Here is a 14,795-nt window from a genome sequence, read left to right as displayed (position 1 = left end):
AATGCGACAATTTAGGGATTTTCAACAGATCCTGTAAAGAAGATGGAACGAGTTTCAAGCCTACCAGTCCCAGAGAGTTCCAGCTCCACTTTGGTGAATAGTTGTCAAATATCAAATCGATGCAGTCAGCAGATTTTGTAATGAAAGGCTTTGGGGTCTTAAGGAAAGGCACAAGTCTTCGACCTTAGACAACACTGCGCGATAGAACTGGAAGGAGATCCTAGGAAAATACACTGCGGTTTGACACTGGCGTAAGATGGAGACAAGCACTGTTTATGGAAAATAATATTTTAATCTCGGTAACCATAAAATTATACAACATTAACGTAGCATTTACAAATATATTATAGTCTATGTACAAACCTAACGCCAATTCTCTGGCACTCCAAAGGGTAATTTGTACCCTGTATTCTTTATAATATTTAAAAATCATTTCTGAATATAAAACATTCAGTATTAAAAGTACAATTTCTCTTTAAAAATGATAAATATTTGGTCAATTCAAGAGTCTGCCCTTTCGACTTTTCCCACTACTTTTCCATCGAAGGTCGGCAAAACAACACTGTCATCTTTCACTTCTTCGTACACAACTTCACAGTCTCTGTCTTCAGTTGATCTCTTAAAATAAAATCTGGAAAAAGAAAAATGCGAAGATGGCCTTGAGTTAAAACAAATACCAATAATAGTATCATTTTCCAGGGTTTTCGTTCATTTCAGCTTTTCAACCCATTTACCCCTTAGAGTAACGCTTAATAGATTTTAACTAACGCCAGACGATTTTACTCGTCAAGGGTTTGGGGGGTGGGTCCTAGGGCGTTTTAGATGTGAATGGTTAAGGTAACGAGCATGTTCTCATTTTCAAGAAGAGCAGACAAAAAGTCACCAGAAAGATTATCCAAAGAAAAGAACGTTTACGACAATTCATTACTACTGCTTTAACCAAATATCACAACCTTGAGTAAATCATCTTAAAAATTGGGCCACAGATGCTTCATTAAAGGCCGGTGGATAAGTGACAGTGACGGTCCGTCAGTTTCAATCTCTGAAAAGATTTCAGTATTTGCCGTCGTAACTGTGAATAGGCTCACTCTAACTAAGCACATCTAGTTAAAAGAAGTGTGAGAAAATCTTGTCCAACGTTTAAGGTGAAGTATATTTTATACTGTGAATACTGACATACGGTATCCCCTGGATACAGTTATCTGACCTTTGACCTACTGGGGCCTGAACAGTAAAACCCGCTATGTACATAAGTGAGTCTATGATTTAAGAGCAAATGAACAAACTTCAATAGGCATCAAGTGCTTGTTAGCACAGCTTCAAAATAAAAAAAATTATCGCTTACAGTGGCACTTGTAAAAGGTAGTTAGAGTGCAATAATTCATTGTCAACACTTTTACTTGATCCTCAGCTCATTTAAAACAAGGTACTTATGACATTACGTGGAAATTCACTTTTACAGCACAGCTTGATGAAAATGGTACACCTACAATGTGTATTTCAATGCAGGGTGTAATTTCAGTGAAGATGTGGCACACAACGTTTGTGGCAGAAGCTTAAATGGGAAACTTTTGTGAGTGACAGTATACAGCTGAATTCAATATTTTTCAAAAGAGTAGACATTGAAAAATGCATGACCAAGATCTCCTAAAGTTGCAGGTAGAGGTACATGTAGATAACAGAGACAATGGATCTTCATAATTGACAATACTCAAATCCAATGACATTTATTTCAATCCACACTTTGGAAGAAAACAACTTGTTACCAAACATAGGGTCAGTTTTAACCTTGATTGACATCAACTTTATGAAGGTCAAATATACTAAAAATTAGATTAATCACAATAGAATGTTCACAAGCTATGACAAAGGAACATGTTCTCCGAGCTAATCAGTAAAAAGTTTGACAACTGAGAACACTCAGACTGAGTACAAACAACTTTGGAATAAACCCATCACACCAACAGCAAAAATCTGTGAGTAATAAAAGGAATGAACCTCACCTATAACTTCCCTTTCTTGGAGGTAACAAAGTCTTGAAGTGTCCCAGTGTAACACATCTTCCAGGAAGTGTTGTCCTATATGGAATTGGCTCTCCCCACAAAAAGTATGTTATTATAATTTCATCTTTATCCTTGCTTTTTTTGTCAGAACCAGTGAAACCACTATCTTTACTGGCAGCATCACAATGAGACACAGATGACATCATGGACCCTGCCATAGAGGGTGCCCTCTCATGGGGGATATGAGATGAATGTCCATAACCTGAGGACTCCATTGTCGAGCAAGCAGATGATGCACTATTCTTTCCTCGGTGTGATGATGTTTCCACATCCTTTCCAGCAACTGAAGGCCTGAGAAGAAAATCATGAAAACTTTAAAATAAATTTTACCCACTGATTACACAGTAACATTCACCAAGGTATGTTTTTAATAAGTCATTAGGCCATTAATATGGATCATCATGGATGAATTTTAAATTGCTTTTCGGAAACCATCTTTAGTCTAGACTTGAAGAGAAAAAGCAAAGAGTTAAACGTCTGTTGAAATCTCTGGGTGTGAGAAATACTGCGCATGTCATCACATGACAATGTCCCATTAATGAGCCCATCAATGGCTGAACCACCCCCATTGACAAGTAAAATCCTCTGGCATCAGACAGAGTAAAATCTATTAAGTCTCATTCCAAGGAGTCAATGGCAATGACTTCACTTGGCAAACCTACAGCTGCAAAACTACAAATGTGTCTCCTGAGACTATCTAATGCAAAAACAGGCAGGAGTTGTTACCTCTGCTTCGGATGGTGCTTGCTCCGTCTCTCAGCCCCTTTAACTTCAATCTGTAATCTCTGTTTGGCTCCCTCCAAAACAGAAGATGGATGTGGCACTGGAAGAGGGGGCATTAAAGGATCTGATGCAATTGGCTGACTGGGTAAATGGCGAGAACTCTTGTCAGTCTGCCTAACCGAACTAGCTGTTGATTGCTTACTGCTCTTTGAGGTATTTCTTGTTGACAGTGAATGATGACGATGATGCTTTGACTCCCTCGGCGAGCCTTGCTGAGCTTGTTCACCTTCCTCCATCCACTGCATTATGCGATGATGATTGACAGGTAGGAAAGGAATGTTATCATCCCTTCGTCCAGGGTGTGTCTCCCATACATTACTTTCCTGCACAGACTCATTTTTTTGCACTTCAACAGGGACTTGCAAAGTCTCTGGAACTGATGGTTTTAACTTTTGCGATTGCTGTGGCATGTTCGGTTGTGTGTATGTATCTGAAGCTTCTTGTGCTGTAAATGTGCTTGGAACACAGCCCTCCACCCCACCACTGACATTTTCGTACTGATCCTTGTAAGATGTTACAGCTTCAGGAACGACAGACATTGCCATGGTGCTGAGAGGAACTTTTTTATTTGAAGCTTCAATGGCTTGCTGAAGAATTGATTTCTTAGGCATCTATAAAAAATAAATTCTTTTGTGTAATGCTGCATATCTGAACTACTATTATTGTTATTATTACAAATAGAAATGGGTAAAACTAATTTGGTAGGTCTAATTTTAAAGTTCCTGCACAATAACTAACACATTTATGCAGAGACTCAGACTATTATGTACTCTTCTTTATGAAAATAAATTAGTCCCTTGAGGGGCGCTCTTTTTGTGGAATGTTTTCGAAGCTGTACAGAAAACTTGCAGCATGTGTTTTATTGGGTCTAGAACCACTCTGCTATGTCTAGTGTTTTTAAACCTGATAAAACACTGCTGTTTGTTTTCTAAAGTCTAATTAGGGGTGTTTTATTGGGTTTAAAGTACACGCATGTGATGTTTTATCCCCGCACCAGTGGCTCAGTTGGTTGAGCACTGGGCTGCCATGCAGCAGGTTGTGAGTTTGACTCCAGCCAGACAACACTCAGCGTCTTTAAATAACTGAGGAGAAAGTATTGCCTTCGTAGTGACATCTTCAAATGATTAGATTCTCAAGTCTTCTCGGATAAGGACGATAAACTATAGGCCTAGTCTCACAACCCTTCAATGTTCACAATCCTGTGGTTCGCAAAAGAACCCACACACTATTCACAAAGAGTAGGGCATGGAGTTCCTGGTGTGGTGGTCTGTCCTCTGTGGTGTATCATGCTTGGAACAAGAGCATTTCAACGAGTTACATCTTTTAAGTTCCTTGTGGGTAAATAAACTATAACTATATGACTCTCTCTTAAATCAACAATGTTGCACACCTCAAAATGAGAAGAAAGGTTGCGAGCTTCCCTTTCCTGAAGTTCTCGCTCTAGTATAACTCTCTGTAGTTTCTCTGTGAGAACCCTAGCAAATTCTGGTGGATTACTTGCCAAAGGATGTCTGGCCTCTTTTGGAACACGCTGTGTACGCTGAAAAAAACATGAAGATAATTAATTAACTTGACTCTATTCCAGTTCTTCTTCTTTCCCTCAGGCTGTGAATTTTTAATATTTAAGTGCTACTATGATCAAAAATTTACTTCCTAATTTTCTTCAGAGTTTGAAAGTGTGACCCCTGACTGGCAAAATTTTGAGCTTAAGTGTAACTTTTGGATTTTACTCGCGTTTAAAAACTGACTGATTGGGCCTTAGAGGGTTGAATCTAGGGAAAAGCCATGTAATTTACTCTCAAGAGTTTAACATTCTGATCGCAAGAAACTCCTATGCTGCATATTACTTCAGCTGAGTACACACACATTGCCTTCTTAAACTAGTGAGTCTTTGTCGTCATTTTCTCCTTGATCCAGCTCTTTCAAGATTTTTAAGTTAGTAATGGTGAACCATTAAATAGGAAAATTCCACTTAAAATAAACAGGTCTCTTTTTGAAATCAAGCCTTCACACTTAGTGTTAAGTTTAAAAAGTTTGAAATCCAAAGAAAAAGAAAAATGATTTTTTTGGTCATAGTAAGTAGTACTGTTAAGACGTGTGCGAGAATGACAAGCTAAAAATCACTGGAAATGAAATGAATAATTGCATCTCGATCCCAAGTTCCCACTAAATCCACTTATTAGCCTTTTGCCTCCTGTGAGGAAATATCAGCCACATTATAGCCTTGCATCATCATCTTATTCATGCCAGAAAAAAACACTTAGACAGATATGTTACTCACGGGAACAAATGGCAAATGATTATAACCAGCAGACTTTTTACGGGATGAACATTTGTGTCTTCCCCCGCTGCACCTGGATGATGTATCACTGCAATAACAACAACAGTTAAATTCCCTTTTAACAATGAACACACAAACACAAAAGCAAACCAACAATACCCCAATTTTACCATTCTTGGCTTTCTACGATACTAAAGTGTTATAATAAGCTACAGAATACAAAAGTGATACCCAAACTTAATACTAAACCAAAAGATTAAAAGTAAAATTGATTCCCAAATGTTTCACATGTAGGTTGTCACAGAGAAGCCTGGTTACCATAAAGTCATGCCTCTTGGGAGAAAATGTTGAGTACCCTTGGTGTATGTCACTTTTTTAGGTTGATACAACAACAGTCCACTTGAGTCGAGTGCTCAAATCATGCAGAAAAAGCCTCTCCTACCCATGGTGGATGTTGAGTAGATAAAAAAAGGGTCAAAGGATTTGTTGCAATAAAGCTTTGGTTTTCGTGACACTCATCTATCTGCCCTTCTCTAGCCTTTAAACATTAATACAGATGATATAAGTGACTAAACTAACAAAGCACCCATCTGGGTTCTAACTTACTCTGTTAAGGCACTATCTGTCACTGAGAGCGTATCTTCTGTCATAGCATCACTTGATAGACTTTGGTTCTCCGATTCTATCCTGGAACCCACAGGAGCCGTAGGGTAATGATATGCAGAAAGGAGCTGCTTTATTGGAACTTGGCAGTGTAGTAGACATCTAAGGAGTTAATTTAATGTTTCATTCATTAGTTTTATATTTCAAAGGAGAGATGTATGTATATTGCCAGTACTCAAACCATAATCTTCTACACCACAGAAACCTTAGTTACCTATTTATACAGTATTTTGTTAAAAAAAAAAACACAACATTCCCAACTTGGCAGCCATCCAATATTATAAGCCTGGCCTTAGAAAAGATTCCGCAGACAATCCGAAGATAAATATTGCATTATATTGTTTGTTAATATTTAGGGGAAAATGTCTATTTTAGTGTTAACTTATTTTTAGTTCCTTCGATGTTGGTACATGTAAGTCATCTTCAGTTACCCACACCAATCACTGAAACCAAAATTCCATCAGATGCACACAGGTTTTTAAGTCAAGAAGTGTACTTGCAAATGAACTAAGTGCAGTAGTGACATCCACATGACAATGCTCAACATATCTCATTAATATATCCCCAAAAAGGTACCCAAGTACTTTAACATCGCCCTATCATTCGTACTATTACTATTGGGATACAATGTGATGCTGTCTTCCCCCCTTTCTTATAGCTGCAGTGAAATTTATTTTAAATTGGAGTGTGACGTTGAGTTCAGAAACTGGTAAGAGCTATTATCCACTTGGACCAAGTAAGATCTAAATGAATTATTTTAAGAATACATCCACTGGCTCTAGTTAATTACAGATATCACGCTCCAACACACAGCAATTGCAAACCCAGAAAACCCTGTTAATGACTGCAATTTGCATCCCGATCATTCTTGAAGTATGCAATAACAGTTTAAGTGTTTAAACATGTGCTTTCTCTGATTTAAATTCCAGAAGGGAGAAATTCTACACACTTCCTGGACTTGAAATAGGATCGGATCATAAATCCAATGAAAGATCAAAATTCTCTATTACTTACAAGCATACCCTTAATCAAAAGTGACAAAACTATTATTTTCCCTTTGAGGATAAAATTCTGATCTCTGATAGCAGCAGGGGTCTAGAAAGAAGTTGTTGCACCATGAGAAGTCTACAAGCAAATTGTCTAGCTTCAAGAGACCACTTCTTAGAGAAAGTGTCTTAAAGAATAGGTCTAGTAGATCCACTAAAAGTCAACCATGCAAAAATTATCCAAAACAATCAAGCGGAACAAGTAAGAACATTCATGGCTTGTTGACCCCAAAGGAACCAAAACATTCTTCTTAAGATGCAAGGTCATGCTTGGCTGAATCCCATTCAAAGAAACAACTTTCTCAAGGGTTAAAAAACACAAGGCTTTGAAAACAATTTCAACAGCATTTTCAACAAGAAGCAAAACCCTCTCTTGAACAAACAAGCAGTCTTTGCCCACAAAAAGCTAATTCAATTGAGCAAAACCAGTAGCAATATTCTCTCCTTTGTAGCCCATTCGAAGTTACGAAACACAAATGCACCACACTAATTTCTAAAGGGAATTTTTCTGCCGTTTTGCTCGGGAAGTTATCAAAGAACAGAATGTTAATGCACGTTATAACAGATTCTTTCGGTCATAAATTCCACAACTTTCCACTTGGTGATGTCTGTTTGTCATGTTTTTTGTTCTGATGCAAGAATTCAGCATTTGAGAAACCAACCAACCGTGGGATTAACAGGAAAACCATTTGAAAACGACCACAGGAGCACTGCACGAGAAAATGCAATCAGCTCTACCGATCATTTTCATTAACCCGATACTTCTTCTCGAGTGTCAAGCCCCCGACTGGAAGCAGTGGCTGAGGAATTCACACCCTCTCCAAATTACAAGTACTTCTGACCAAACTACACAATAACAACATACAACCAACTTGTTTACCGGGATAAGCTGATGAACACTACACCCGAAATAAAGCAATATTCGACTCCGAACTACAGAGCGAAGAATCATTTTTCTACATGGTGATTTTATTTTGCTGGAAAAAATGATAGATTTAACGCATTTTCCATCTTTTGCCGGTATGTAACCACAGAATCTCCGAAATTAAAAACGTCATCTTTAAATGCCACAAAATAGTAACCTTACGTACAATTTCATTCCAGTTCTTTGCTCGACCACTTATGAATTTTACACAGCGCAGAACATCTTAAGCCACATAGATGAATGGTGTTCATTTCGAGAACAAAAACAACAACGTTTAGTGTGAAGGAGAATGGCACTTACACATGTCGCTTCACCTATTCTAATTTCATCTGGAGGTCAGACAAACAAGATCACAGCCACTGTTTGAAAGCTCGAGAATTGCAATTAGAAATATCTCGAACGGAAAAAACATGGATGAAAGGCCTTGTTGCAAATAACTGCACATGCAATTGAGTTGGTTAAAGTTCCAAACAAAGGATCAGCATTCCTTGGAAATCATCAATAATCTCAATTAAACGGTACAGTAGACTCGCATTTTGCAAACATTCTCCGCCGAGTTGGCAAACTCACCAATATAAACTTAACCTTTAAAAAATTAAATGAATCAAATGCTCGAGACAAGAGAAGCAATATCTGTGTCTAATAAGTAATCCTTGAGAAAGTAGCTCTAATCTCTTACGAAGCAACCAAAATAACTCAATCGACTTCACGCTTTCATTAACTACAAAGTCGTGCTGATTATCGTCTCGAAACAACACAAAGTAAATTGCAATAACATCGCTTAACATCTACCAATCGTATTTGAAAAACACTGAATATAAATTGTCGCTGATAACTGCACTCTACAACTGTCAGAAGACTCGATGAGATATTTCAAGTGTACAAATCCGCCAAGAAATCACAAGACATCGCCCGGCTATGCTCACAATAAAAAGCGGTTTGTTTTGGCAGAGACTGAACGAATCACTCACCTTGCATTGTGTTCATCCGAACCCGATTTTTGGCCACAATGAGACAATCCTTTCACACTTTTGTTGCGATGTTCAAATTCAAACCGATCACCATCGTCCTCAATCTCTTCAAATCCTAAGACCTTTTCCTCCGGCAGAGTCGGCAGATATCTAGCATGAAATCTTGCCGTCTGTTGAGAAAACCTGTCACAAATATCTCTGGGACTTTCAACGCCGCTCTGAACACACTCCTTGTACAGGGTTGAGTTCATGAACCTCGGGAAATGATTATTTTTCAAATCAGCCATGATTTCTGATAAAGCTTCCTCAAAAAGTTCACAATCGACAGGATGATCATTGACGTGCTGCGCTATTTTGCCTTTAGTCGAATCGCTGATTTCCAAAACATCATAACTCCCGGCGCAAATAAACTTCTGGAAAATCGCTTTAGCGGTAGTTCTCATTTCTGGTGAGGTGGGCGCCATTCGCTTAAAACTTTCGGACGCTCGCCAGAAATCCAAAATAATTTCACTATTTTCCTGTCGTAGAAATTGATAGAAAGAGCTGAACCCTTGGCAATCCATAAGCATATTACTTAAGCTGGTCGGCCATCGCTCGCACTGTGGAGAAGAAGCTACGCTACCTTCTGGCTCAAAACCCAACGGTGCGATTTTCTCTTCGTCTGATTCCAGTCCAGAATGACCGCGCACCGTGATCGATTCCTTTTTCGAAACCCTTCTCGGTGTCATTCGAGGACTCGCAAGGAACGATTCTTGCTTCAAAGACGATGGCAAATTTCCCTTCGATCGATCTGAGTCCTTAGAATCTTCGCCAGTTGGAGGGGGTCGTATGCTTGTGGGGCATTGGGTCGCTGATCCGGCTTGTAATGTTTCACGTGTGGTAGATTTCTGTTGTGATTCTTTGAAACCATAATAACCCTTTCGAGAGCCTTTAGGAAGCGTTTGCTCCAACTCCATGGCTAGGAATCGCCAAGAACTGCGGACCGCATTCAGCCGAGATGAGCTAACAGGCTGTTATTCTGTTGTTCCGTCGGATCTTTACTAAGAGAATGGCTCGCAGAGATCAAACGAAAGCCGCGGTGAGCCCTCAAAGCAAATATTCAAATACATATATCACTTGCGACGCTCCGCTGAACTGCTCAAATGTGCCTAGTCTATGATCACTAAAAAAAACTGAACGATTGAATGCCACAGGATCGACGATCTTGACGTGTATGTATTGGTCTTGAAGAGTTTCTTGCGCGAGAAAAGCTACGCAGGGCTCGAAAGCACTCTGCATTTGGGTTCTAAGTGTTTTCAAGTGCGGTAAAGGTTGCAGAGCTACTTCAAACGAAGCCGCTACCATAAGGCGGCGAACAAACGATCAATCCCTCGGGAATAAACGTCACAACGGTGCACGAGACCGCGCCAATCAGAACGCGCGCATTGGTGCCTTGGGTGATACCACGTGCTTTATGCTAAGTTCACACATGTTGACGATGGCTCTAATTAAGTGCAGCTGGTAGGATCTTTTCTGATTGCCTTGCAGTGAGACCCACTGAAAACTCAACGGTTTGGGAACGATCGGGAAATAAAGCGGCTCTTTTTTGATATTTTTGACAGCCAATTGGAGCGCTTGCTCGCTCTGAGTTATTATGTTCCTTGTTAAATGAGGGTTTAGAGCGGCGAATCGTCTTAAACCACAAAATGAATTAAATGCTCTCATTACCAATCTTGGATAAGCAAAGAGCGGCGAGTCGAAAAGGATATCGATGTCAATCAAATTCGACAAGTGAGCTCTGCTGATTGTTTGGTTGGCGGGGAAATTTGTTTGTAATTTTTAATCGGCATACGTGCCATAGTTCTGAAAATGCCCACTTCGAGAACAACTTCGAAGCCGATTTCAAGCCTACGCAGGCTATCTTTCACAGCATTTTCGACCTATTGGATCCGGCAAATATTATTTTGACTCTCTCTGTGCTTGTTTCATCAGCCGCTTTCCGCGATCTCCGGCAGTCTTATTCAAAATATCTGCTAATGAATTATTTTATTTGATGAAGTGTCGGGACTATGCAATTCACTTAACACATTATTGGTTGTATTACAGGATAATATTTTTCCAACTTGTCCTTCTCGCAACCGAGAGCGGCTCACTTTTCAACCAGGCTTCGGTTGAAATTAGGTTAATAAGGACCGAACAAAATATTTTAACTTTTCACAACAATTATTTATCTTTTCGGGTCCCTTTTTGTGTCCTTGAAGAGTGTTTGCCCGAGCAATTTACGAGTAAAAGTTGATCATAACGGAGAGGTTGACAAACATCGCTTAGAATTGCTTGCTTTAACCTTTCGGGCTTTGTGATGTTAGTTATCTAGACTGAGCGGGAACGCGGATTTTAATATTTCACGGAACACAAGCATCCAGGCGGTACCTTTCATGTATGACCGGTTCTTTTGATGAGAAAAAGTTATGTGCTCTTATCGCCACCTTTGCTGACTTTCCACACGTTCGCTTCTTGGGGTACGAATTAAAGAATATTTTGAACTTCACAAACGTGAAATGGTCTTTCCATCGATTGCGGCGGGCATGATACTTTCGAGGCTGCGTTATTCAACAGTTAAGCTCGGCGTTACATGGATTTGGGATGAGACCCGAATGACGATTCGAATCACGGCGCATCGATTTCTGAATGAGTGACCTGTAATATTGATGCCCCCCAGTGGTCACGCAGATAGGTTTTTTTGAAGTGATCGAGTTCTTCTTGAGAATGTACCTGTCTCCTTCTGAAAGTAATGCCATTCCGCGGTTCGGAAACAGATTTTACAGGCAGTGAATGTGATAGCTTTTTCGTCTTAATTTCGCGTTTCGGTGCGGCGGATATGGAGATTCGAATCCGAGAATTTTTAACAACTAAAGCAACATTATTACCAATAACCTCGGCGCCGACCAGACTTGTAATGTCGACTATGGTTGCCGAAGTATTAACTGTTTCGAGCTGTAAATCCACAATTAGCCACCTTAACATTTCACACAAGCTCAATGGAAAGCATCATTTAAGACGTTTGAACTTGCCGCCTTCATTGCTCAAGTGTCAATTGAACAAATTAAAAAATGCAAGTGCTTCGTCGGCAAAGTTCCTTTTATTCCAGGTTTTATAAGACTTTTTTCATCGAGTACTCATGGAAACTGCACCAAAGTGTGCCCTTACTTTGAAGTTAAAGGAAGCTTAAATCGTCCCATTTCGAGTAAAAATCAAGCGGAAGTTCCCAAAGCACTCTAAAAGGAAGTGCGTTGTTTAAACCGGAAGTGGGTAAAACTTACATCAAGACGAAAACGCCAACGTAATCCCTCTGTATTTTGACAAATTGCCATTGCCTATAGAGGGGTCAATTACCCAAAAATTTGAAAGTTTCGGGGAGTGTTAAGCCCGAGATGTTCGCCTAATGGCCTTCAAAATATCTAATCCATTTAAAATTGTGAAAAATTCACGTTAAACTTACAAATACATGCTATCTTATTTTGTCGTTCGAAAACTCAACGGTTCGAAATTTCGAGTAGATAATTGTTATCTAATAGGTTGTTATGGAGTACAGAGTGCATCAATCTCAAATTACAACGCGCCCGATTCGGCATAAGCGGGAAATAAGCTGGTTTACACATTTTAGGAGAAAAACAGATCTAACATTCAATAATCGTCGAAATTGAATATAAAAGTTTAATGAGTTTGCAGTCGAACGGTACTCTTTGTAAAGTGCAAGGATTAGTCTCCGTCTGAAACAGCTGAAAAAAGAAACAAACTTATTTTTTGAGGAATTATAAAATTCAGCTCTACAGTTTTAAAATGAAAAAAAAATTAGCATCACAGAGAACAATTTTTTAAGGTAACACCACCAAAATAATCAATTTTCTTGATAAACATTTTTCTTTCTAAAGTGAATTTTTGATGACGGCTGACGCGATTGAAAAGAAAAAAAAGTGAAATTAAAATGTGAAATTTCTAAAATTCATCTACCGACCACAATGAAAATTAATACAAAATAAAAAAACTAAAATCGCTTTTTTCCGAGTTGTTCTGGAGGCCAGCTTTGCAGGCGTGCTTTCCTAGTCTTCGTTTTGCAAAGCATCTACCGCCTACTTTGCAGAATTTTTGCGATCAAATTTAAATTTCGTAAGTTACACATTAAGCCGACTCTAGCAATATTTGTACCCATCTAGGGTTAGCCGGAAAAATCTTATTCAAAGATGGAGGTGGAAATGCCAGGTTTCGAAGTGATAGCCTCATCACTTGGTTACCATCATAAAAATGAAACATTTAATTCAAACAAGTTAATGAAAAAAAAAACCGAAAAGCTAAGACATCAAACCTCTTAGTTCTATTAAAGAAATGTAGCACAAGAAACGCAAAGTTCGTCCTTTAAAAATTGGCGTACATCGAGAATTCGATCTTTTTGTTAACTATTCTGTTGTTTTACCGACGATATTTAGACGAGGTACGGAACCACTGGCCAAAAACCACTGGCTAAAAATCATCACAAGCTAGAAAGGAAGAGCATTGAAACTACAAGCGGTGTGGGATTGAAACTTTGATTGTCTTCTGGTACGCGGAAAAAAGAGGGAAAAGAATATTCAGTATTACTCTTTTCTTCAAGAACTATTTCGTCTAATATGCGATGGACGGATCAACTAAATCCAGCACTGTATCAAGATCTAGAAAGTACTTTTAGCAGTTGCATTTATTTTGTGACTTCGGTGAGGTGTGTTTTGGAACTGAGCACGTGAGAAAATCCCAAAACATATTTTAATAACATAAAAAGAGGAACTTGAATGCATGCATAATTTATTTAGGAACAAGTTGACTTTTGGCTCAGTTGCTATGAAAATTCGATTGAGCTATTGAACGTCAAGCTACCCAACTACGTTATGAAAATTCTGCTAATCCGAAATTTTAACGTAACAAGTTTAAGTTTTGAAACTCATCGCCGCTACGGGCAGAAAGTAGCACTGACATTAGTTAACCTGTTTGGATTGATAGAAAGCAAACAACAGTGCATGCGCAATGCAAGACGGAAAGGCGTGCACAAAACCTCAAGCCGAGAGTAAAGCCGTGGGCAATTCAGCTGTGTGACCGGCGTGTCAACAGTTGTTATTTATTTTCGGGTCCTGAAAACGAGCCCACAGGGTTGCAGAACTTATTCTGCATTAATCAGTGTATTTAAAAGCGGTTATACGGCCGAAAACAAAACTTATCAACTTGAGATGATAAGCAACCAACAAACGAAAACTGCTGACTCATTGTAAAGTACTCCCTGTTAAAAATTCATTCTTTTGAGATGCCGGGCAAAGTTTGAACGCGAAAGCCCTTGAAATCGGTTCTCGGAAAGTTTTTTTTTTTGTGATCAGCGCGCTTCAAATTGAAATAAGAAAAAAATAATTATGATTACCTATTTCTTGCATCTTAGAATAACATAGTTATTATGATAATTAAACAACGAGAAAACCATTTTTTATCCTTTTGAAAACTCACTTTTAATTTATTGCCTTTTATTTGATGTCGCCTCTCCATACTCTTTGAAATAAGACGTCTTTGAAATAAGACGCCTTTGAATCGATGGGATAGCTAGCCTGTTCGACAAATGAATCTCAAGTGGATGAAAGATTAATATAAATAGCATACTGAATACTTGTTACGTAGCTTTTCATTCGCTTAGTTATCTAGTGAGAATGATTCATCGGTTCTCATCTAAATTTGTACACAAAAACTCTGTTATAGGTCGTTTGCCAAAGTGTGCTCTCGATATTGGATCTCGTATTTTTCAGTTTTCCATTCACAATTTCACCTGTGACGAACTTTGATAACAGTGAACAAAGGCGTTAAAATATGTAACAATGCCATAAGAGTAAAATGCCTGCTGACTATTTAATACCCTCTTACATGCTCTTAACTTCCTCCCCCAAAACTCATAGACCCACTGCTAATTAGTTTGTTCTCCGAAAACATCTAATGCTAGCCTTCGTCGATTCTTTGCCATGAACCGGCTGTTTATAACATGATGAAACGAGAGTAACTTCTTAGCTTCGTCATAAA

The 14,795-nt window shown here is 38.8% G+C and overlaps 1 protein-coding gene across 1 annotated transcript; it reads right to left on the bottom strand.

The window, feature by feature from the left end:
• Positions 1-272: 272 nt before the first annotated feature.
• LOC138059311 (axin-1-like) lies at positions 273-10,095 on the bottom strand. The gene is made up of 7 exons (XM_068904878.1): positions 8,733-10,095; positions 5,734-5,892; positions 5,128-5,215; positions 4,237-4,386; positions 2,790-3,457; positions 2,004-2,354; positions 273-631 (listed from the first exon to the last, which is right to left on the bottom strand). Exons 1-7 carry the CDS (start codon positions 9,686-9,688, stop codon positions 502-504), a joined length of 2,502 nt encoding a protein of 833 aa, XP_068760979.1. The 5' UTR covers positions 9,689-10,095; the 3' UTR covers positions 273-501.
• Between the last annotated feature and the right edge of the window lie 4,700 nt (positions 10,096-14,795).

The sequence above is a fragment of the Montipora capricornis genome, chromosome 8, assembly GCF_036669925.1.
Source record: "Montipora capricornis isolate CH-2021 chromosome 8, ASM3666992v2, whole genome shotgun sequence".
In the NCBI taxonomy this organism is placed as follows: domain Eukaryota; kingdom Metazoa; phylum Cnidaria; class Anthozoa; order Scleractinia; family Acroporidae; genus Montipora; species Montipora capricornis.
Note: the sequence above shows the minus strand (reverse complement) of the source record. Positions and strands in the feature narration are given on the sequence as shown.